This window comes from Phallusia mammillata, chromosome 5, assembly GCF_965637545.1.
Source record: "Phallusia mammillata chromosome 5, kaPhaMamm4.hap1.1, whole genome shotgun sequence".
Lineage (NCBI taxonomy): Eukaryota > Metazoa > Chordata > Ascidiacea > Phlebobranchia > Ascidiidae > Phallusia > Phallusia mammillata.
The window spans coordinates 18,883,065-18,906,727 of NC_137256.1; the positions used below are offsets into that span (position 1 = coordinate 18,883,065).

General features: G+C 35.5%; 3 protein-coding genes across 3 annotated transcripts in view; all 3 read right to left on the reverse strand.

The window, feature by feature from the left end:
* Window positions 1–10,823, reverse strand: part of LOC145230353 (transmembrane 9 superfamily member 2-like) — an 11,494-nt gene extending 671 nt beyond the window's left edge. The window contains exons 1-14 of the mRNA XM_080095771.1: window positions 10,624–10,823; window positions 9,644–9,811; window positions 9,035–9,153; window positions 8,501–8,630; window positions 8,316–8,434; window positions 8,041–8,137; window positions 7,177–7,365; window positions 6,766–6,870; window positions 6,231–6,378; window positions 5,599–5,656; window positions 3,810–3,969; window positions 2,670–2,821; window positions 1,041–1,152; window positions 95–266 (exon numbers count right to left, since the gene is read on the reverse strand). Coding sequence (XP_079951897.1) covers window positions 95–266; window positions 1,041–1,152; window positions 2,670–2,821; window positions 3,810–3,969; window positions 5,599–5,656; window positions 6,231–6,378; window positions 6,766–6,870; window positions 7,177–7,365; window positions 8,041–8,137; window positions 8,316–8,434; window positions 8,501–8,630; window positions 9,035–9,153; window positions 9,644–9,811; window positions 10,624–10,743 — 1,849 coding nt within the window. The 5' untranslated portion in view covers window positions 10,744–10,823. The remainder of the gene's footprint in view (window positions 1–94; window positions 267–1,040; window positions 1,153–2,669; window positions 2,822–3,809; window positions 3,970–5,598; window positions 5,657–6,230; window positions 6,379–6,765; window positions 6,871–7,176; window positions 7,366–8,040; window positions 8,138–8,315; window positions 8,435–8,500; window positions 8,631–9,034; window positions 9,154–9,643; window positions 9,812–10,623) is intronic.
* A 3,170-nt stretch (window positions 10,824–13,993) lies between these two features.
* On the reverse strand, window positions 13,994–19,320 carry LOC145229650 (uncharacterized). Its single transcript, XM_080094985.1, has 13 exons — window positions 19,215–19,320; window positions 18,428–18,801; window positions 18,097–18,331; window positions 17,910–18,033; window positions 17,597–17,846; window positions 17,021–17,285; window positions 16,829–16,957; window positions 16,462–16,566; window positions 15,926–16,093; window positions 15,186–15,361; window positions 14,866–14,958; window positions 14,647–14,769; window positions 13,994–14,138 (listed from the first exon to the last, which is right to left on the reverse strand). The coding sequence occupies exons 2-13, from the start codon at window positions 18,787–18,789 to the stop codon at window positions 14,036–14,038; spliced, it is 2,133 nt and encodes a 710-aa protein (XP_079951111.1). The 5' UTR covers window positions 18,790–18,801; window positions 19,215–19,320; the 3' UTR covers window positions 13,994–14,035.
* A 346-nt stretch (window positions 19,321–19,666) lies between these two features.
* On the reverse strand, window positions 19,667–23,489 carry LOC145229651 (uncharacterized). The gene is made up of 11 exons (XM_080094986.1): window positions 23,474–23,489; window positions 23,274–23,432; window positions 22,941–23,213; window positions 22,229–22,473; window positions 21,566–21,752; window positions 21,172–21,284; window positions 21,032–21,102; window positions 20,753–20,870; window positions 20,357–20,455; window positions 20,168–20,281; window positions 19,667–19,798 (listed from the first exon to the last, which is right to left on the reverse strand). Exons 1-11 carry the CDS (start codon window positions 23,487–23,489, stop codon window positions 19,694–19,696), a joined length of 1,500 nt encoding a protein of 499 aa, XP_079951112.1. The 3' UTR covers window positions 19,667–19,693.
* Between the last annotated feature and the right edge of the window lie 174 nt (window positions 23,490–23,663).

The following is a 23,663-nucleotide window of genomic DNA, read 5'->3' on the forward strand; positions in this document are numbered from 1 at the left end:
TGGTGGATGTAAGGTGCTTGACCAGAATGACCAGACAGGATTAAAGAGGTCTGATATATAGCTTAAAACAGGTTGATGCAAAGGTTAAACTTACCTGTGAACAAAAAGATGAGCACCGACATAATGAAGGTATAACCGAAGTAAAGAATTCCGGAAGCCAATCCCTCAACTGCCAAGTGGGTGAAATAAAAGCGAATCGCGTAAAAGAAAAAGTAGACAGCTGTGAACCCTGATGTAAGGAATGATCGCCACCACCAGCGATAATCCTAAAACAAATGTAATTTTTGTTGGTAAATATGAAAATAAACTATAGGTACTTGTATAGTTTTCTTTCTGTTTTCCATTTTTGCTTCTGGTAAACATTTATTTCAGAAGTTGTGTTGATCAAACCAAGATACAGATAAATTGGATTACTTTCATGACATGTGAGTGCTATGTCATTTATTTGTAAACTCAGTAAATTATGGCAACTCCATAAAAACCCTGATAGAAACTGAAGTAGGTCACAAAAAAGCCTAAAGCTAGAATTATTTGGAGTGTTTCTTACTGCAACCCTCATAGATTACGTAGAGATAGACCAATTATAAAATACCGCTTATTGGTGTCCGTCTTTTTGTCATCGGACGGCCGATAAACGGTATGTTTGTAATTATGTTATTTTTGCTTGGCACAACTGTGTCTCGCCTTAACCCTTGCCCAGTCACTGATCGGTATCAAGGCAAATTAATGATGAATGCTTTGGTTTGATGCTAGTTTCGTTTTTACACAATTGCCCTCATTTATATGTGTCACAAACCACAACCTTTGAACTTAAATTGCTGTAAACAAAACAAAAAACAGTTTTCAGCCTACTTAACTATCGATAATTGGCTCAGTCCTTAAAAAATCATATCGGTCTATCTCAAAATTGCAATTACTCCGAAACATTTTATGCAGCAGTGCAAGGGTTCAGGCAGGAAATGAATATGGCTTTAGTAAGAAAACCAATTGAGAATTGTGTTGCTATTTCCTTATGGCAAAGTATTGTAGTTTATAAATACCTCAGCAGCTAGATGGAAGTAGCATAGAAGGATTGTTGTTTCACTGCTTGTAATCACAAGGATAACTGCCACCAAGAACAGAAAACCAAACATGTAATACATTTGGTGGGACCTGAAAATGGAAAATCAGTTTAAAAAACATTTTTTGAATAGCTTCGTACCACATTACAAGATACTGTATTTTGAGGAATATACTAGTCCAAATAATCGTAAAAATGATAAAGTTTGTTATTAAACAGTGAAAAAAATACTAATGCCACCATCAGTGATGTAGTTCACGCCATATACAGTAAACCAGGGCTTCTCAAACTGTGGGTCGCGACCCCAATTGGGGTCGCGTAATATAATTTTGGGGTCGCGAAACATTATGGGTTATTATGTCAGTCACAATAAATGGTATACGTGCGTACATTTATTGTTTAAACATCATTCCCGTGTATGCAAACTGCTCTAAACACATTTTGTAGAACTTAAAAGAGTATTACCAGCCTATTAGCCATATGCGCCAGACTTTTTTTATGCCTATTGTTTGCAAACAATGCGAAAAAGCAGATACCACAAGCGTCACAATATAGATTATGACATCATAAAAACTGAGACTGTCAATCTGTGTCAAGTTAGAAATTAATTTAGGCGCCATTAGATGGTATACATATAAAATATAAACATTTCTTTACATCATACCCATCAAGGGGTCGCGTAGAAATTTCTGTTTTAAAATGGGGTCGCAGAGCAAGAAAGTTTGAGTAGCCCTGCAGTAAACCTTGGTTAATTCTGACTTATTTTGACCAAAAAATGTCCGGATTAATGTTAATTAGTCAAAAACTTTCAAGATACAGTTGAATAATGTGCCAACATAATACTTAATAAATTTACGCCAAACCGAATACTTTCGATGCCACGTGGATTTTAAGAGGTACCCCGTGGTACGTTAAGGCTTAAGGTTACTGATTTACAAAATCCATCAGTGTCTTGTACAAACAAGACACATACATCCTGTGTAACACTGTCCCGTAGATTGTCAAGATTTTTTGATTGATTCACTCACTACAACTCGTTAATGTAAATACTTGCACGAACCAATAGTTATGCTAACAAAGGTGGTTTGCCTAACTTCTATAAAGGCTCTATAAACATGTAAAAAGACAGTGTATGGCAGTGGTTCCCAACGTTTTTCGACAAATTCCTCACTTAACAATTCAAAACATTTTCATTTCACACTAATATACTTCATAGTAGATGCTAAACCATACATAGATAAATAAAATTTGGGTTTATTAATTATCAACTTCAATGGTCACAGTACCAGAGATTAAATGTCTATTTACAAGCCACATGTTAATATTCAAGGAAATTTCCCCTCTAGTTTTAAAATTCCTCCCCAGTCAATGATATATGGGTGTCATTTTTGCTATGTAAACAAAATACACACTAAAATATCCTGATTTACAATATGAAGCACTGTAGAGGAATAGCATACAAGCTGGAATTGTTTTGTGACAAAAGACTATGATAAGGCAAGTTGCTTAAACACTGTTATAACTGTTTGCAGTAATGGTTTGTTTCAGTGTGTAATGGCATAAAATAGAAATCTCAGCATTAAGCTTGTGGTGTGAACAGATTGCTTACCATATGGAGTTAAGAATAAAGAACAACTGAATAAAGATACATCCAAATGGAAGAATGCCACCCATCAAGATACACGGAAGGGGTTTTGTGTACATCACCTGCTCAGGGATTTGTCTTGGAATCTGGTTGGTCCTTACAGGGTGCTCGAAAGGCTAAAAAATAAGTTTATCGATGTTAGTCCTTTTACAATTGCCATAGTTTTTCTAAACAATTGAAATTTTTGAAAATCTATCAATGGCTAAAAATCAATAGAGTGGTAGGAACCAAAATTAAATTTTTCCCATTTTTATCAATATGTATTGTAGCTTTTGTTTTAAACAATACACTCTGTGTAGGATAAAAAAATGGTTAAGGGTGAACTAGTTTACTTCACAAAATTTAGGCCATCCAATCTTCCAAATTTGAAACTGAGCTAATAATAACTTTGGATTATTTGTAAAGAAAAAAGTTTGACACATGATGTGATACAATAATTTTGAAACATGTGCTGTAAGTATGTCTCTTTACATTAACCGGTTTTAAAGCATGCTTAGAGCACTGCCTGAGGCAATTTGAATTTCAATTGACTAACTGGCTTCCTAAAATCAATTTGCTCTCAATAAACAAACAGTTTCAGCAAACATATGCAAGTATAAAAGGTGGTATTTCAAAAGGGTAATTTTGTGTGTGTCCTATTAGTTGTTTTTGGGGGATTTAGTTGCTTTTAGTTGATTTTTTTTTTAAATTTGTCCCTCAGGTGCAAGTTTGTTTTTCTAATAAATAACCAAAAAATTAAAACGCCACCAAACAAAAAACCTTGTTCACATAACCACTTGTTCTTTTTTGTAACTGTTGTTTTACAGTTTTTTTCATGAACAAAATAAAACCCTTTTGTTATCGACATCAAATTAGTGTTTAAATATCTTCCTTAACTTATAATTTGGTCTGCATTTCCAGTCCATTGCTGAAAACGTCACTTGATAGCAAGAAAGAGCATTTGACAAAAACCTTTTGTTTTTGTTTTTTAAATCACATGATTTGTTTTTTAAATCCATCCAACTGTTTTACCATGCAAAATTAGTCAAAAAACACTGATCCACAAAAAAGTGTCTTTTCTGTACAAAACACCATACAAATCTAAAGCATTAAGTGGTTACTTACTGCCCGTTTGTAGCCCATATATGCCCCAATGAAAGTAAGTGGTACAGAGATTCCGAACCAAAGTGCCAAAACAGCCACTAGGGTGCCGAATGGAATAGCAGCGGAACTGCCCTCTCCCCACAGAATGAGATTCATAAAAAAGAAGATGCAGAAGACAAATCTATAAAAAAATTCATTGGTTATAGATTTGTCAAGGTTAAATTTTCAGTTCAACTGTTTTTACTGTAAACTAGAAGAGTGGCTTTCTGATATACTTCCATTTTATATATTCTATACGATATTTACCAATTAACTATACACATCATTTGATCTACACAGATGATTGTTTTTGTAAACAAAAACTGATGGGTCCCCACACGCGCGTTTGTGCGGATTTACAGTAAACAAATGTTGCGGTGATTTTTACATTGTTGAGGACAAAAAGCATTAACCCAACAATAAAAAAAATGTTCGTATTCTTTTTGCACTATTATTGTCATGTAATTACAAAATTAAAAAAACGTAACAAAGACTTAAATCTAATCTCTTGCTTTGACCCAGATATAGTCCTCCAAGGTCGGGTTTTGAACACAATTTTTTTTAGAAAGCTGTAACAGTTGTGTTACAGACACTTTAAATTAAAAAGCAATTTGCTACAAGTGTATACATAACAAATTGTTTTTCATTTAACTTTGTTTCGCAAAACGAGTACCATTGACCAGTAGTAACCTCTCAGGGTGCACACGCCAAACGACCGTTTGACCTTTTGACACCGTTTTCAATAGCACGCCGTCATTCGTGTTCAACAATACGGTTAAGCCTAATTTATACATGCCTTGAGTATTGACTCCTAAATTGATTGTCAAAAAAACGCTACGTTATGAAGAAAGTTCTGAGCTGTGTTTGTAATACCGACTAGTTGACCTTAAGTAACCCGTGATCATGCGGCAGCCAACCTGACAACGAGCATTTAAAAAAACATTTATTTGGCAAAACTCAAGTTAATTTTTTCATCTTAACTTTTATTAACAAAGTTTTTCTTGACATATGCAAAACCGAAGCACGGTTATTAGGTTTAAATCACGTCATAGGTGTAAAACCTTCGCCAAAACCGAAAATGTGAGTGACCACTTAATAAAACGACATAGCATTGCTGTGCAAAACAGCTGATTTCTAATCACTGAAACGACGTCTCGTAAACCGTCTGTCCGACGTCAAGCTGAGCCCTCCCGCTATCGTAAACCAGTGAGTTACTCTCTTGGTACTTCTGCCTACAGTGCCTTTCTTGACCAAACGAGCGTTAGACACATTTATGTTTCGGGGGCCTGTGGGTGAACCTCTGGGTCATACGGGGTCAAAATTTACATGGACCATCTTTAGACCAATATCTTAAATGTATGTAAATTTGAAAAAGTTTGAACCATTCTTTCTTGACCAAAACGTGGGAACAAATCTGCGTTAGAAAGAAAAAAAGAAAAAAGAAAAAAGAAAAAAAGAAAAAAAAATATAGACAAAAACAATATGTGTCCCCTTCAGGGAAGGGGACCCATAAAAAGCATGCTTTATTATTCAATGGTTTCGCCAAATGCTCATGTCGTCATCAGTAATCATTTGCAGCAAACATTTGAATAATATAGCATTTTGCTTTTTTCGTCTATTTGGGACATTATATTTGTCTTTATTTATACAATAATACTCGAAAAATAGATGTATATCTTCTAAACAACTGTCATTTAATTCCACTACTGTGATAGGTGATTGAAGAAAAATTAAGTTTAGAAGAAGCATTTAATCTACAAGTAAAACATACCCAGAGACAAGAAATGATGTCATCATTACATTGGTCTTCCAGCGTTCTCCACCAAGAGCTAAACAAATATACAGAAACAGTCAAAAAACATGTTTTAGGGGTTGAGGCTTCATCAGTATATGCATTATATGTACATGAGAAAACTATTTGCAATAATAAAATAGGAAATTATACCTAAAATATTACATTTGTAGAACAAAACAAGTATGAAAAAACTGCTTTCAGAGTTAAGTTGATAAAGAAGGGCTAAAAGTTAGTAACAACGTTTTAATACTGGGCTAATTAAGTAGCAAGCTGGGTCAAATATACTTTGAGGTCTAGTTTTAAATGTGGTAATATTTTATCCATTTACACAGTTTATAACGTTCCCTTAAACTTCTGTAAATCAGCTAAAAATTCAGCACAGTTTTTGCCAACGTTTTTAGCTTTACAAATTTACAGACAATGTCAACTAACTGCTAAGCACATCCTTAAGTACAACATTACACTTTGTACAATGTGTAATTAAATTAGCTAATCAGTAGATATATTGCAAACATCCCTGGGGATTACCCTATTGTATGACTCAACTGCTGTAAACATTTAGTCCCAAGTAAATTCGTTTGTTCAACTAAGTCATAAGCTTGGCTTACTTTTGTAAAGGCGTGCTGACATATAACCAGCTATCACACCCAAGCACACAAACAGAATAACTGAAGTTGTTCCTAGAGCGCCACGATTGGCTGGTGACAGGAATCCAAGACAGGCAAAGAATAAAGTCAGGAAAGTCATGACGATAACCTAAAATACAAATCTTCTGCTTAGTGCTGAAAAATTCTATTCATAAATATTTTGATTTTTTATTAATATTTTAAGGCCATTTAAAATAAGTTTAATAACAAATGTAACAAGCTAAATAAATGTGAAAAGTGACATGCTTTATAAATCAATGGTTTGGCAAATACTCATGCCATCATCAGTGATATGACCAGTCTTTGCATTAAAAAGTATTTGTAAGGAATATAACATCACTGATGATGGCATAAGCATTTGCCGAAATGTTTGAAAAATAAAGCATGTCACATTTTACGTCTATTTCGCCTGTTATTTTTACCATTAAACTTTAAAACAACACAGTAAATAAAAGCAAATGTTAGTAACAAAGTAACTAGCTAGCATAAAACACACCTGGGTTCCAACACCAGTAAATACGGAGAGCAACATAGCTTTTGATGGTGGACGGAAAACGTCACCGTGAACCAATTTCCAACCAAACTCTTCTTGTGCATCCTCCTAAAAATTTACAATTTTTGTTTTAATTTAACAAGTTTGTTGCACTATTTTTTGAGTTTATCAACACTCATGTATAGAATAAACATTCATCAATAGGAAATCTACCAAAAAAACTTGAAACTTAAAATATAGCGAGTGCTATTATCAGGTTTTTGAAATATAGTGTATTTTGTGATGTTGCCAACAAAAGGAAATTTAAAACTTTTCTGAGAAGCATGTTTCATCATTAATTGCGATACAAAAATACTGACAAAAAATTTCAGAACAAAAATCTATGATCATTTGAAGATATTAAACAATACTTACAACAGATTCTAGTTGGTTATAACGGGCTATATCCTTGTGCAAGCTACGAATGGTAATCATAGCAACCATTCCAGATAGAAACAACACAATGACAAGAGAATTCATTATGGAGAACCACTGAATATTGGTATGAGGCAAAGAATCAAGAATATAATCCCATCTCGAAGCCCACTCAATTGTGTTGTCCTTCTACAAAAAAACATTGTAAGATGCACGGCATGTTATGTACCAGGCGCTACTTTTAGTCAATGTTCCTTCAGAGCAGTGATTCTCAACCACGGGTGGCTCCCAACTACTTATTTTGCGGCTCGCACCAAACCACCAAAGATTGCTATTTTAGCTTTCAAGGTAACAATATTTAGCGATTTTCTGAGGTCTCGTTATTTTGTTGCTCGTTACACATTTAAAAAATAACCATTTGGCCCCGACAATAAAAAAGGTTCAGAAACGCTGGTTTAGAGAGCATTAAAGAGTGAAATATTCCAAGCAAGGTTGCAGGAATACCAAAAGTGATTTTTAACAAGTATGTGTGATAATTATAAAAGAAAAGGCTAAGTCGAACCAAATCTTGCTAAGTCAATCAAAAAAATACATCTCGCAACTAGTCTATGGGTAATCCTATATATGTGATGTCAAAATAGCCTCAACATGCTTGACTGGACACTTATATTGTGCTTTATGAATAGAGAACCAGTGCCTTGGTTCAAAAGGTTACATTCAAAAGCAGTAACCAGAGAAAAAATGAGGTTCTGGTTAGCCTAAACTAGTTCACATAAGAATAATGTAGCAAAAAATGTAAATTTAATTTTAACTGTATTGCTTCATAGAATCTCAAATTTTTTTTTTAAATATATCAAAAATTACCTTAAATTTGACACTGTATGAATATTTGAAATTAATTTCATCCTTGAAGTCTTTGGGAATTGCTACTGGCGGACCTCCACAGTCTGGTCCAGCAACACTAAATTAAACAGTAATAGTAGGTAAAGGTTTTTATAAATTGAACATATGTTTTAACCAAGGTTATTGAAGTAGTTATCCACCAGTGCATATAGACTTGTGATTCTACTTTTAATCTTTAACTCAGAAGTATTTGTATGGAAATGCACATCTTAAGAGCATGCCCTGTTTCTACATACCTCTTTGGTTCCAATGTAGCTTTTACAAGCCTGGCAGTTCCATCGGCTAATTCGTGGTAAACTATAGTGATGTCTACATGGTTGAACACATAATATGTATCCTTCTGGTTGAATGCATCCTGTGAAAATGACAACAATAAGATGAAGGTTATGGCTTAAGTTTTGTAGTCTAAATCCATACTTACACTTATTGCACAGGCATCTTTTTGTACACCCTTGTCATTCACAAAACAACCAATTGGAAATCCAGGAGTGCAGAATTTTCCGTTTTCCACTGTTTCATAACACCAAGCAATTGGCATGTTGTCAACGATCCTATATAAAATAAGTTTTTTGTGGAAAAAAAGGTATATTCACCCTTTTTACAAATTTTTGAATTTTGAAAAAAAACAAGCCTAGTAAATTATAATTAAAATGTAAAGTCATAGAAACCCAAGTACGCTAATTATGTCATGCTGGAGTTTAAATGACTCAAGTAACTACAGTGATATAAGGTGTGGGTTAGTGTTTCATTAATTTAAAAGTAAAACAAAAAAATAGAAATGTTTGTTTTAAAATTTGCCTAATATTGCCAGAGCTCATAAAAAAAAATTCACAGGCCACTTGGGCCCTGTTGGACACCCCTGCCCTAAAGATATTTAAAAATATATTTATACAAAAAAATCTTTAACATGTGTATTATACACTTTATGCAAAGAAGGGTTTATATATATATATACCATCTGTTTTCATAGCTGAAGAGCATTCCATATTTTAAGAACTTTAGACTTTCATCATCCTTTTTTGAGTATTTTCTTGGACAAACTTCTTTGCATACCTCATCTTGTTTGAAGGTAAACTATTAAAACATGCAGTATATATATGTTTTACCACAATAAAAGCAATGTTAACTATTTAGCACATTAACAATGAAGGATACAGTGCAAGTGATAGATTGTATACTTTTCCTATCAAATACTTTGTTAATAATATAAAATACAATAAACCTTGGTTAAAACAGATCTTTGGCCTAATTCGGACAAACCTAGAGGAACAAATGATTTTTAATGTTGTAAGGCTTTAAATAATCGCCATCGGTTAATCTCGATCTTCGCCTAATCCAGCCATTTTTTGGTCCAAATGGGTCCAGATTAACGGAGGTTTACTGTACATGTATATGATTTCACTATTTAGCTTTGTAGATTAACTTATTCTGTCTGTCAAGAATAAAATGGTTGAAAACATGAAAATCGATTGCTCAACAGAAACTGAGATGTATAAGTAGCACATAAAAATCTTTAACAACAACTATTTGCAATGGTAACTTAAAATTGTCAAAGTCTTCAAACCTTATACGGTGATGGTCGAATTCTCTCGCCAAAAAGGACTTGGCCCAAATTTTCTGACGGAGACTTTGCTTCTTCATCTTCAGGTGGACAGAAATCAAATGCTGAATATTCATAGGGAATAATTGACTCGGTTGACACCAGTCTATTCACCAATAGTGGGATATTCGTCTGAACATAAAAAGCTTTGTTTTGTAATATAAGTTCAGTGAGTTTAAGTGCATTTGTGTCCGAACCGAGGAGTTAACAATTCTGTGCCTTGATCACATTACAGATAAACAGGTTACCAAAATTAATGACAAAAAAGGAAATAAACTAGTTTATGCACAGGATTATCGTATACACAGTATATGAACAATCGTGGGAGATACTAGCTTCCTTTGCTTATTACAACCGTGGCACAGGAAACAGGTTATCTATTATATGCAGCATGTTCCTATAATATTACAATGCAGGTTTTATACCTATATTGTTATACTGTAAAATCTAGCATTACAATAAACCTGTTCTAATGAACAATATAGGGTTGGAAAGAAAAACCATGTTAGGGGTAAGCAAACATAAAGTACATGTTTCATACTCAAAAATTCACAATTTATTGAGCCACAAAAACACAGCCCATATTAAAAGCTTAATTTGTTATTTGCAAAAATTAATATTCATCGGTGCATAATTTTTTCAAGTCTGTTATAAATACAAAGATATTACCAAAATATGTTGCTTAAAAACAGCTCTAACAGTTTTTTATGACAAAAATACTAAAAAAGAGTAAACTAAAATAAACAAGTAGAATGTTTTAAACTCAACATAGTTTTTGAGAAACAAACTGTACTTTGATCTTACACTATATATCTGTGTGTGTCTGTAATGAATAACAACGCCAATAATAAACACGATTTTTAACACAAGAAACAGTTACCAAAAGTCAAAAAGCAATGCAGCTTTAAAGATGTCAAAATAAAAATATAAATCTTTGTCCTTACCTCACAAGTTTTGTCATTTTCATTACTGCAGTAACTTACTGGAGCAAGCCCAGGCAAGTAAAAGGCCTCACAACACAGTGTAATGAGTAACAGCAATAGTGGTGCTATCCAAGAAGACATTTTTGTCCCAACACCCACAATGGTATTTACAGATCTAATATTTTTACTTCTAAACTGGAAACAAACATTTAAATGGTTTTAATATAAATGATCCATGCAGACTGCTTCAAATATACTGAAAGCTTCAGTTGAATATGATTATCTGCAACTACAATTGTTTGCATTCAACAAATGTGTTTCAGGAGGATTTTGTATGGCATAATAAATAACATAAAATTTAAACATAAAACGAAATTGTCAACATAACAAAAATTTTAGATTGGTGTGTCTGTTTCTTTTCACTTGTAAAACTGTACACAGTGTACCTAAAAAATTAAATAGGTATAGCATATTTAAACAAATTAAAAAAAACATGGTTTTTAACATGTTCGAGTTGTTAAAATAGTTTTGACTCTCATCTTATCTGGATGGCTAAATTTGCATTTGGCACGCGGTTTGACAGCAAGACTGTGTCTTTCAAACACCACAAGCCTAAAAATTTATTGTGTCTGTATATTTTTAAAACTTGATTCGCCTAAAACTAAACGTAAAACTCATGTTCACACTTTTTCTAAACAACAAGATTTCTTTTATCGGATTGGTTTGAAAATAAATAACTTATAAATACTAACTAACTTATGAGCCAAATAAAGCACAAACAATCATTAAATCCTCGTAACCAATATTTAACACGGCACAAGCAACTTAAACCAAAAATTAAAAAAATCTGTTCGCTGCAACGTCACACCTGACAGAAACAATGCATGTCACGTGATCAGTTACAATATTTTCTCTTTTTTTCTTGCGTGGCGTTTTTATTTAAGATCTCTGTGACACTAGACAACGCTTTAAAAATCATTAAAAAAACGTTAGTAAACGCATAAAATGCCACAAGTGTAAAAATTACAATTTGCAAACCGTTTTCTGTTTCAAGTGCTTCTACATAAACTATCCTTTTCGGACACAAAATGCAGCACTTATATTGCCCAGTTTATGACAAAATTTCTGCGTTACTTCGTTTATCATTTGTACCAACCATTACCCCTGAAGCATACGAGAGGCAATTCTACAAGCGACGCAGCATAATCAGCGCTGCACGCCTATTTAGTATTTGACAGGTGTCTTGACTACAAACCATTATCAGTGCAGTTTGTTTTCCGGCTTGAATTGTTTGGATAGACTAATCGCCATGTCAGGTTTTGTATTGTGACAAGAATTGTTTCAAAATTAAATTCTGTGGGATGTGTTAATAGTGCTTGAAAATCAGGACTCAAAAGAACACATGACTAAAAGATTCCATACAAAGGTAGGCTACATCAATTGTTTTGTTACAATAAATACCATGGTGTCTATTGGTTTATATCAGGGGTCTCCAACTCAAAGTTTGTCCTGGGCCAATTTTCGAACTGCTTTGAAGCCGCGGGCCATATGCGCCCTTAGATGTCAAAACGCTTTTAAAGATCTTGCTACTGCACGCTACACCACTCTATCATTCTTGGCCAGATCTTTCCAAACCAAAGTCTCTGCTGGTTCTTTACTGGTTGGCGGCGCTATTTTCGTCGACCTCCAAGAGGTTGTCTTTACAATCTTACTTGCGTGTTTAAGGCTTGTTTATTTCACCACAAGTAACAATGAAAGCAATTGTTTGCGCATAATTCATATCTTGGTTTTGTCTGTGATGTCACAAACCGCTCTTAGATCATTGATATGTGTTACCAAGCAAATCATATTTAGGTGAAATGAATCCTAAAAGCTGTAGTGGTAAATCTGAAAATTACTTTAAGCAGCTTAAAACTTCGTTTTCTAAGGTGTTTGATTGGCTTTAGCATTGAATTTATCTTGGACCGCGAGTCAAATTTGTTTCCTAAGAAAATGAAATGGTTTGGAAACCACTATCCTAGGCTTTTGAAACAATTTATGCGGCCCACTCAAGTATCAATAAAATGTTGGTTCGCCTTCATAAACGTAAATGTTCATTATCCATAAGCTAAACCTATACAGCAGTGGTCGGCAACCTTTTTGGCGACGCGTGCCAATTTACTTCTTATTTCCATGTGTTAATGACCTCGCGTGCCAACGTTTTTCTAAATAATAATGGTTCGTGCCAGCTGATATCAATTATAAAGAGGAAGAAGAGTGTTTTGTGCATGTAAGCTTGAATTTTAACGCAATGGAATGAAAAAACTGAAAACGAGCATTGAAACAGGTTTAATTGTTACTTCAATATTAACACGCAAATCGGTTGGCGTGCCATAAAAAAGTGCCAGGGTCTGCCGACCCCTGCTATACAGTAAACACAAAGAACTTAACGGATTCTGAAGTTTACGCTTTGATGATCAGACTAAGTTCGCATTGTTTCATCACAATTATGCATCACAAACGTTAAATTTTTTAACGTATAGTGTTATATGGGTGTGAGTTAAAGTTTCATTACTTTTCTTTTGTTAAACACTCGACGGATGAGTAAATCAAAAACAGTTGGTCATATTTGACAGGATATTAATATTTTTTTAATTTACTAATGATGCGGCGGGCCACGGAAAATTGCCTCGCGGGCCACATCTGGCCCGCGGGCCGCGTGTTGGAGACCCCTGGTTTATATAGTGCACAACTGTAATTTCCATTTTTTCCACATGTATCTTTTTAATGTAGAAGCATTCCTAATTTTGATAAAGCAATTGTGCAAGGATGTACAGAATACTATATTTCGCAGTATTAACCAGAGGTGTTAATTACCCAGTAATCTCCTACATTTATTGACATTGGCTTAGTTTAAAAACGAAGTTCTGTTTTGTAAAAGTTTGTGTTTTTTTCGTATACTGTGCGACTCGAGAAGTGAGCATTACACTTATTGTACTTATACCTTTTGTAGCCACCTTAAAAACAGCAGGATACTGATAATAAATTACCCCTTTATTACCACTGCACCGTCTGCTTACGAATTTCTGGTTTCGTGGCCTGCTTAGCTAGCCCAAAACTAGTCTAGGCTATATAGTGATGCGCTGTAACCGCCTCAAAAAATACGGTCCAGGCCGAACCTAAGAGTCACTTTATGATAAACGTTTTGCTAATTGATTATTCTGTGTCTTAAATAAAAGCAGTTGCCTTTTGAAGCTGTTATGCAAAATAGCCTAGACTGAAAGACACATTTTAGTAATACTAGCACCTGTTTTATGCTCTCTGGTAAGCCAAACCTTTCTAGGCCTACTGTACTTTGTTTGTCGTATTTTTTTAACCAAACAATTTTGAATTTATTGTTGAAATAAAATGCATTGTCTATTTTTTCGAAGTTAGTCGTTAATCAGTTGCACCGCTAACGGCGCTGTCTTGCTTTCAATGCACCCAAAGCTCCCTTTCTTTTTCCCCTCTTCTTCGGAGGTTTAGCATCTCTTGTATTATAGGACTTCGGGTTGTATCTGCAAATAAACGAAAGTAAAAGTTAACGGAGGTCTTATCCAGATTTTTTCACGGAGACAAACTAACGGTAGTTCTACCACAGACGCGCTATACTCCTAGGGCTCTAATTCCACGACTTTAGCTTAAAATGTTAACTTGACGTTACTTCTTCAGTCAGTATTGAACCTATTAAGTTAATAAACAACGCTTAGTTTGTAATACGTGAGAAGCCCATTTGGGCTCGAAAGTTTGATTGACAAGCCTATAATAAAGAAAACATACACAATGGAGAATAATAGATAATGGCCTATGCAAGATGTTTTAGAGCTGTAGGACATTAGCTTATCTATCAACTAGCTGCATGTAATTTATATTTAAAAAAAATACTGACACGGAATGTCAGCAGGTCATGGACCGTTTGTTGAAAAACCATAACCTGAACACGGCCCAAAAAGCCCGGCCCAACGTACAACTCTGCATCAGAGAACATTTCCATTTTTAAAGGTAACATAACAGAAGTTGACCTACCTATCTTCTTCCGCTTCCGGTGAAGCGGTTCTTCCCAGAGGTTCTGGTCGCACGCCTGGATACATTGGCGCGCTAGATAGTGGCGTAAGTCGGCGGTTTTGCCCTTCTTGATATTTTAAAGCTCTATGTAAAATATTTTCATGTGAAGAAGGTTGTTTTTGTGAATTGAGCTGAAAGAGTAATTTGTGTACAGATTCGTGTTGGAAAATTTGTCAGTACCTGTAGGGGTCGGTTTGTTCCTCTTGAGGCACCTCTGTGCTGGTTTGCTTTTGTTTCTTAGTAACTAGTTCCCTTATCAGAGGGAGAAAGTGTCTGCAAACAAATAGCAGCAAATGATAATTTTTCGGACAAAATTCTCCCCAACCTGACTTCCATATACAGTCTTAAACGCAAAGTATCGTTGAAGATTTGAAAAGACAAAAATCACAGACCTTGTGAGCAGTTACGATCGTTCAGAACGACTTTGTTAATAGTAAACTAATTAAAACGGTTTTAACTATTAAAACAAAAATGAGTAAAAAAAGAGGTGCAATATTTACTCTGATGAATCTTGCACTTTTTGTTTTCCAGATTTCTTAGTGGTTGCTCCAAACATGACGATGAGTTTAGTGATGTAATCGGCTGTTTTGTCGGGAAAGAGCAGTTCAAGGGCTTTTGTCATTTGAGCTCGAGGTATGTTGGACACTTTAACTAATCCGCTCACTAGAATCAGTTCCTGAAACGAACATTTTTTAATGATGTAAAAAATATAAAAGTGTTTTAATGTTGACTATAATTCGAGAAAAATTGTGCAGATCTCATAGATTAGTGTAACAATTTCTCTGACATTTTGATTACAACAATAACAATTCTTATACGTTTATACTGGTATTTACTGTACAAGCTCCTTAAAAGTTTTTATTTTGACTTCAAATTTTTTACTGAAGATTAATTGCACTGTTTTTTTTCTGTTGGAATGATTGAAATCATGTTCTATAGAACCGTCTCATGAAATTTTATGAGATCATTTTTGAGATCCTAGTAGCTCACGTGAAAAATATGTCTTTCGTGATAGAACCGGCTGACAAAAAATTTGAATCTCACCTCTGGTTCACGGTCAAAGTTTTTCTTTGTTTTAAAGTATTTTAATCTCTTAACACAATTCTGTATGATTCTGGATAACCAAGTTTTTTTTCACGGGGTTCGAACCCAGGACACTCCCGGGGTCGAATCCCGATCAAGGTTTTTATGCCGCGTCAGGCTATTCAGCCAAGTAACATATTTTTAGCGTTTAGTTTACCTGCTCCAGTAGCGCCCTCTGCTGAGCAACAGCGACTTCGTTTCGAGCTGCGAACAATTCCTGAAGCGTTAAGCGTTCCTCCTCTATCCTGGCGGCTGACGCATTGATGACGTCATCGCTTACGTCAAAGCCTGTTTGCACACTTGCAGTTTTTTGAGGTGAGTCTTGCTGAAAAAGTTGGAAGGATTTGAAATTGTAAAGAATTGTGCAGTGGATGTGTTTATTAATTTTTGAATGGTATTTGTCAAGTACGGTAATAAATGAGAAGGATAGTAAAGAAATATTGGTCACTACTGGATCAATATTATTTAAGGTTTGTGGTTTTGGTGTTTGTTTTAAAAAATAAAAATCCTGTAAGCAGTTCCAAAACACTTTTTGTTTAGTCCGTTTTACACGATAGTTGATCAGATATTGCTGTTAAAAAAACTAATAATTTCCGTTTGAATTTTGACGCATTCACTGGTTTTGTAGATTTTGGAACGTTTTAGTGGTTTGGTAGTTGAAGTGAATGGCTAAGATGTAATGTATGCTTTTACCGAGAGTTTATTGTTCCGGAGCTGCAGAGAACGTGCAGTTTTTCTCTTTAGCATTTCTTCTTTTCTTTTTTTGTCCAGTACAAACTTTTCTTTGATTTCTTCGGCCTTTCATAGAAGTAACATAACAATGAATTAACCAAAATGGCAAAAGTATAAAAAAGATGACTTTCAATACACATTTCTTGGGGTTAAACTGTGCGCAACACAACTGTGTTAAGAGATCGCGAACACTCAACCTAAGAGAAACACATTAAAATAATAACCGAGAAAATGATTGCCAGCATTTCGGAAATCACTGCACTTGGTGGTAATTGATTCTGTCTAACCGAAATACAGCACAACAAAACTACACTAACTTTACAGTCACCTTCGTTTTGTATTCTTGCAGCACTATTTTGCACTCGTCTGTCGTCATACGCCTTGATGACGTCATGCATTTAAGCAAAGTCATCATGAGGTTTTCGATAGCGCAGCGGTCTTTTTCTAGTTCCGCGTTCTGCAAGCATTGATATCTTAGAGATTAATATTTGATATTTTTAGAAACAACAGTTTTACTGACGTCAGAGATCCTTGTTGCTCCGTGATGTAATACGTTGCCAACCGCGATTTCCACACTTGCCAATGACGCTATGTTTTGTTGACGCAATGCTGATGACATTACAGCGATATCTTGGTGCTCACGACATATTATGATTTTTTTCTGCAATTCAGAGCGAATCCCGGCCTCTTCATACGCAAGTGCTACTTCCTCTGTTTCGGATTGAGCTTGTGCAACGTGTTGTTGATATTCGTTTAAACGATTTGCAATTCTTTGTTTAATAACCCTGCAAAAATTTAATTTCAAAGACGAGATATGTAGTTTTTAAGAGGACATTACAATTGTTCTTGCATAGAATGGCGGTTCTATAACCTCTACCCGGAGTTTTCTTTTAGCGAAACTCGTCAAAGTTAATTACTGATTTTTTAGGTGAAAATTTCAGTTAAAGTAAAAAGTTTGGTTTCATTTGATTGAACAAATATCGTCAACACAGTTTTTCAAACAGAGCCCAAACTAGTAATAACTCTTTTTTTGGTTTCCTAATTCAATTTCGTTTGTTAAGGGGAACTTTTTGGGCCAACTTTAAACAATACTTACATACTAAGCAGCCCTCGTGTAGTTTTGTTTTCGTCTTCAATCTTTTTGCCGCTTTGCTGTTTCGTCACAAAGGGTTGTGACAAAAGCGTTCGAGTTAACACCGCTGTGGTGACGTCATCAATGACGCAACGCATTCGCGAGACCGACAGTTGCGCGAAGTTTTTAAAAGAAACTCGTGTTCTCTCTTGAAAATCCTCCAAAGCTTCGTCATAACTCGTAATGATGTCATCAAGCCTTGTTGCGTCAGTTTCTAATGACGCAAAACATTGAAACAATTAGGTTATCAGTAAAATGTTATCTGAACAAAAAATACCGTTTTCAATCACAGAATTCCGTAAAGCTTGCTTGACGTCATCCAAATCGTTACGTAACTGCATCGTAACATCTGACAACAACTGCTTTTGTCTTTCCGAAAGGGCTTCTTCACTAACTGTGTTCTATTAGTTAACATTGGTTGATGACTTCGTTACAGGTAAGACGCATTAATTGCAAAACTTTACCTGTTTATCGCATTCGTCAAGATAAAGATCAAATTCTTTTAATTTCTCTTTCACCCACGTGTCGACATCATCAATGTTATCTATATCGTCATTTGAGGGTTTTGGTGGACTTTTTGGGTCTCGTTCTTGACCCGTCACCCTCAGTCCTTTCTCTAATCTCGCTTGTGCCGCTCTACCGCTTTGGATAGTTTTGTCGAAGAGTTGTCGATGCGAGATTTGTGTGATAAGTCCGTCCCTAAGTAATAACAAGAATACAAGGATTTTAAAAGATAAACAAAGCAATGTGTTTAAATGTTTAGGATATTTTGTGTTACATGTGTTTGTTTCTCACATTTCAGCATCGTTTAGTGACGCCATCATCTGTTTTAACATCTCGTTCCAGTTTGCCTTTGCCTCGTCTCTTCCTCTCATCCATTTTAACACAGATCGGTCACGTGGCCGTGTCCGTTGCTCAACAGTTCGCACCCGTGTCGCAAACATTGCCAACAACCCGCGCAACAAACAGTTCTGCGCATGCGCGACCTTGAGTATGACGTCACTGTTGGCCTCTGGGCGTTCCTCGGCATCAATAAGCGATTTTAAATCTATAAATTTGTTTTCATCAAGACAAGATGATTTTTTTTCACGCAGAGAACGGATGAATGTAGTATTTATGACGTCAACAGCGTGACGTTTCTGTACCAGTGACATCATCTCCTCCTGAAACTAAAATAAAACTGGTAACTGAGTGTCTACTAGACCAGTGGTTCCCAACCAGGGCCCACGGCACGAGCTGTGTTCTGAGTGGCCACGGGTGTAGATTCACCAGAAACACCCACTTAAAGCCATTTTATTTTTAACTGTATTCTCTAATTTACTCGACTATTTCACATACTATTTGTCTATATTGAGGTTTTTCCTGATTAGGGATTCTTGTTTACTCCATTCGACCTGGTTAAAGCCGAAGTTAGTTCTAAATTTCAACACGAGATTGCCATTTACATCTTTAAGGGGGCCACAGGACCTCCAGGGTTACTTAAAGGGGGGCACAAAGCCCAAAAGCTACTTTTAGGGGGCCACGGTCCACGAAAGGTTGAGAACCACTGTACTAGACGTTTTTGAAAATTATGAGATTGTACCTTTTCATTGAACTCAGCAGTTCGTTGAGTAACGTTGTTTATTTCTTCTTTATGTTTTGTTTCCAAACTTTTCGTAGAAGTTTCCTCAACTTGTTCGTTTTTGAGTGCAAGAATCTAAAATGGCGGTAACGTAAGCTTGTTTTAAAACTTCCACCAAATAAGTTTAACCGTAAGGGCTCATATTTTTTGCATGACTGTGGCAAAAACACAGTAATAGACAAAGGATACCGCTAACTCTTTTTGCGACAAACACAAGGCCCTGTGGAACTGTTTTGCGAATAACCTGTATGGTCATGTGCCCAGGTTGATCCTAAGTCGTAATTAAGCTATTTAGTACCCAACTGGTCAAACTTGTGGCTAAAAACTGGCGGAACACTGTGTGCTGATGCCAGCAAAGTTTTTATTAATAGATTAATCACCTTAAGATTAATGATGCTATGACGAATCAAGTGATTTGGTCACGATGTCTAACAAAGAGTTCATTTTACCTTAACGCTTTCACTTGGTTTTTCGCTTTGTGTTTTCTTTTCTTGAAGTTTGACTTTTTTCAGAACCTGATTTGGTGTCACCCTGTCTCCGTATTCCTACAATACCAAATTTAAACTTGATTAAAGTGATAAAATATAACGTAGCCAATTTACAAAATGCCTAGCAATTCTTTGCCTTAATTATTTTTAATGACTTAAAAGCAGGGTTGCCATACCGTCCTTATTTCTAAGATTTGTCCTTATTTTGAAGGGCCATGTCTTAGAAAAAATTATTGTCATTGCTGGAACATATTGTTTCGGACAAAAAAACATGACATGTGATATGCCATGGCTCATATAAATGCAAAGATTGGTTTGAAAACGTTAGTTCGTTTTGTATGCAAATTTTAATTTTCGGTTGTCCTTATTTTGGGGTCCATGTCGATGGCAACCCTGCTTATAAGCAAAGGGTTGCTATGACGTTACCTGAGCTACAACAACTGAAGTGACGTAGTTTTCCAAATAGTAACTTTCTTCAGCGAATGCATGTTGCAAATCTATAAGACTTTCTAACTCCAAATTTTCAACGTCGTTTAGCATCTACCAAATCAAAAGCAACATTTGAAATAATTGGTAATTTCACACTAAATTTTCACACAACGATTGAGTTTGTACCTCGTTCCTGCTATCTTTGGAAAACACATCTTCCATACTGGATACGTGTGAACTGTAAGCAGCCTGTCTTCTGCGATTTGACACAGCTGTAGATTTTGACTAAAAATAAGCAGTGATATTGTGAGAACGAAGGTTACATTTTAAATTGTTTTAAAACAGCACAAATTTAATTCGAACCGCTCTTCAGAAGCGAAATTCGTCTCTACACGTACCCAATACAAAACTTAGGTAATAAGGCCTAAAACAAAACTTAGGTAATAGAACAAGTAGAGTTTTTGACACTAATATTCATGTAAAATTTGCCTTTTACGCAAACCTTCTAGATTCTAGAACCATTGTTACACTTTACAGTTTACAGAATAGGAAAAAACATTATGCAACAATTCGATTACCAACCTGTTGCGCTGGTTCAATTAAAGGTGAAGACCATGGTGCAAGCAGCGAGAGAAGGACAAGAAGAAAGGCAACGAGAGCACCAATGATAAAACAGATTATAATGATCAGGATGGATATTCTGTCAAGGTACGGGTTATTCTTATGATATTTGTTCATGTTCGAAGTGTGAGTCCATTTTTAAGTTTAAGCTAAACTTAAATTTGTTTAGTCGTTTGAGAATACTGCACGTTCAAAGGTGTGCAAACACAGACAACATATGTCAGTCAAAGTAGTAAGTACCCGACACTTGATTGTTGAATTGTCTCTTCAACTTTTTCAATGCAAACTGATACAGAAGTTTCTCTTCGTATCTGCAATGCCAAGGTGCAAATGATCGAAAGCAGTTTTTTGTTTTGTAAAATAGCAGAGCATTCACTTACATTGGCGGCGTTGACAAAATACACCAATGTGGTTGTTATGTTGTGAAGAGTCGCAACGTCTGCTCCGAGATTACTCAAAGTTGCGTCATAGCTCATTGTGACGTTTTGTAGGACTGTAAATAACAGGTTTAAAGGGTTTAGACTTCTTAGAATTAGCGTTTTTTTATGTACGTAATGGTGATCCTGAACTAAACCGTGTTTTCCCAAGCACTTTTGATGTAAAAATGTCGGTCCTAACTTCCAAAATAAATTGAAAATTAGGCCTTATAGCATTTAGCTGTTCAAACTTTGACCTGCTAGCTTTTATAAATGTAACTGATCTTTTTTATTATTGCATCCGCCTTGCGTACTGTGTTTAGCATTGGGTTTACTTGACTAGTACGTTGTTACTCACCTGAAATGCTTGGTATGGTGTACGATTGGCTTGCACCGTTTACACTAAGTTGAGATGGATTTGGATCCAAAAACGTGGTGCTTAAACCAATTGTATTTTCTGTAAGGGTCACGTTGACAAGAGTTTGGTTAATAAGTGTGCCCACTAGCGAAACACGAAATTGGTCTGAGCTTCCAAGTTCTCCAGTCTTTAAAAAACAATATATGTTTAAATGTCAATAAACCGTTCAGTAAAGGTCTAATGGTGACTTATAGTTAAAAGGGCACTACTTCGGTTTACTGCAAGGAAAATTGCTTTGCTGAAAAAAAAAAACACTAGCTATGTGTGTATAACTGGGCTAGTGTGTTTAGCAATCGTTTAATTACATTGTATTAAGCTACAAATTTGGCAGACCTTGGCCTTGTTGAAGCTTCTATAAAGTCTAAATCCTTGCCACTGAGTAGATGTAATTTAAAAATTATATTTGCCAAAAGAGCTCTATAAACTTGTAGCAATAGCTTATCTATTAGCATGCTTGTATTTTTAGTTTTTTTAAGGCTTAGAAAAAACGTTGTTAATGTAATCTTAACGGTTAAAGTTATAAAGACGGAAATTGGACAATGCAATTTGTTTTTGTTTGAATTGGTTACAACAACTATATTTGTTAAATAAGCATATTCTCACCCTGGTTTGTGTTACTTCCACTGTTTTGCGTACTGTCAACTCTTGTGTCGTAACAATGACGTTGCGTTCCAAAATCCTACCCAGTGAAGTCATCTCTACTGTTAGACGCGCATTCCGGTTTTTGTCGCTTCGGGGTTGAAATCGGGCTTCAATTATAACTTCACTTGGCTGCTTGCCATGATTTGTCACCATGCCAACCGACCACGTGGGTTCGATGCTGCGTTTTCGTCGAGAAAAAGTGGTTTCTAAAGTTGGAACTAATGAGATTCAAAATTTGCAGGCACCAAATAAAATCCCACATATACTTTAGATCAGGGGCGTCAAACATGTGGCACGCAGAGCATTTAAAAATGGCACACGAGCTTTTGCAAACATTCCGATGGTAAACATTAGGATTTAGGTCGGGAAAGTAAATTTTTTTTATTAATTGTTCATGGTCTATAATATTCTCACTTACGCAAAAATTGTCGTGCAGTGATACAGTTACACAACCCACTAATAAAATTAAAACATAAGCCCCGTTGCAAACTATTTGTATTTTTGTCCCATAAACAGAACAAAAAGTTTCTGGAGATTAAGCCCAAACCGTTTAAGACAAGATTATTGGCACGCGAGTATATTTTAAAACCAAAATTGGCACGGCGGTATTTTTGTTGGACACCCCTGCTTTAGATGATTAAGCAAGAAAATTAAATCAATTTTAAAAAAATACCTTTTGCCACGAATTTTGCTCTACTAGGATCTTCAAATCTCAGTTTTTGCTCCGACGTAACTTTTCCTTCCAACAAATCTAAATTGACTTCACTATCGCCGATTAACTGGGCAATTATGTCGTAATAAAGCGACCCAGGTGGCATTATGACACACACTGCAACGTCATAGTTTGCACCAACTGACATCATCCAGTTTGCATTCGTCTCGCAACGTTGAAGCGTGACGAGCTTTGTCGGAATCACCGTCGTGACGTCATTATTAAATACGTAATCTGTAACGTAATACCTTCGGTGTATTACTTTTACAATATAGAAACTATTTTTTGACTAACCGTTGGCGGACTTGTATCTTGCAGAAGATTTAATAGTGACGTTGCTGTTTAAGAGCACGTCATGAGTGACATCACAGTCAAATTGAGTGATAAAGGATGTTCCAATTTTGAGCTCGCCGAAACTAATCCATTTTCCAAACTCAAAAGTTGGAGAAAAATCTGCAAAACAAACAATACAATACAACACAATTTAAAGTCACGAAAATTGTTTAACATATTCCAAACCTATTTTTTCTCCGGTTGATGACATCACTACAAGATTTCCACCAAAAAGTACTCCATTGTCGGCAACCATATTAATCTGGTTAGACAAAAAACATTGTCAACTATAGCTAAAGCCGATTGGAAAGACTTATTCCGTTTTGCTATGGTTATTCTAGAGCAGGGGTG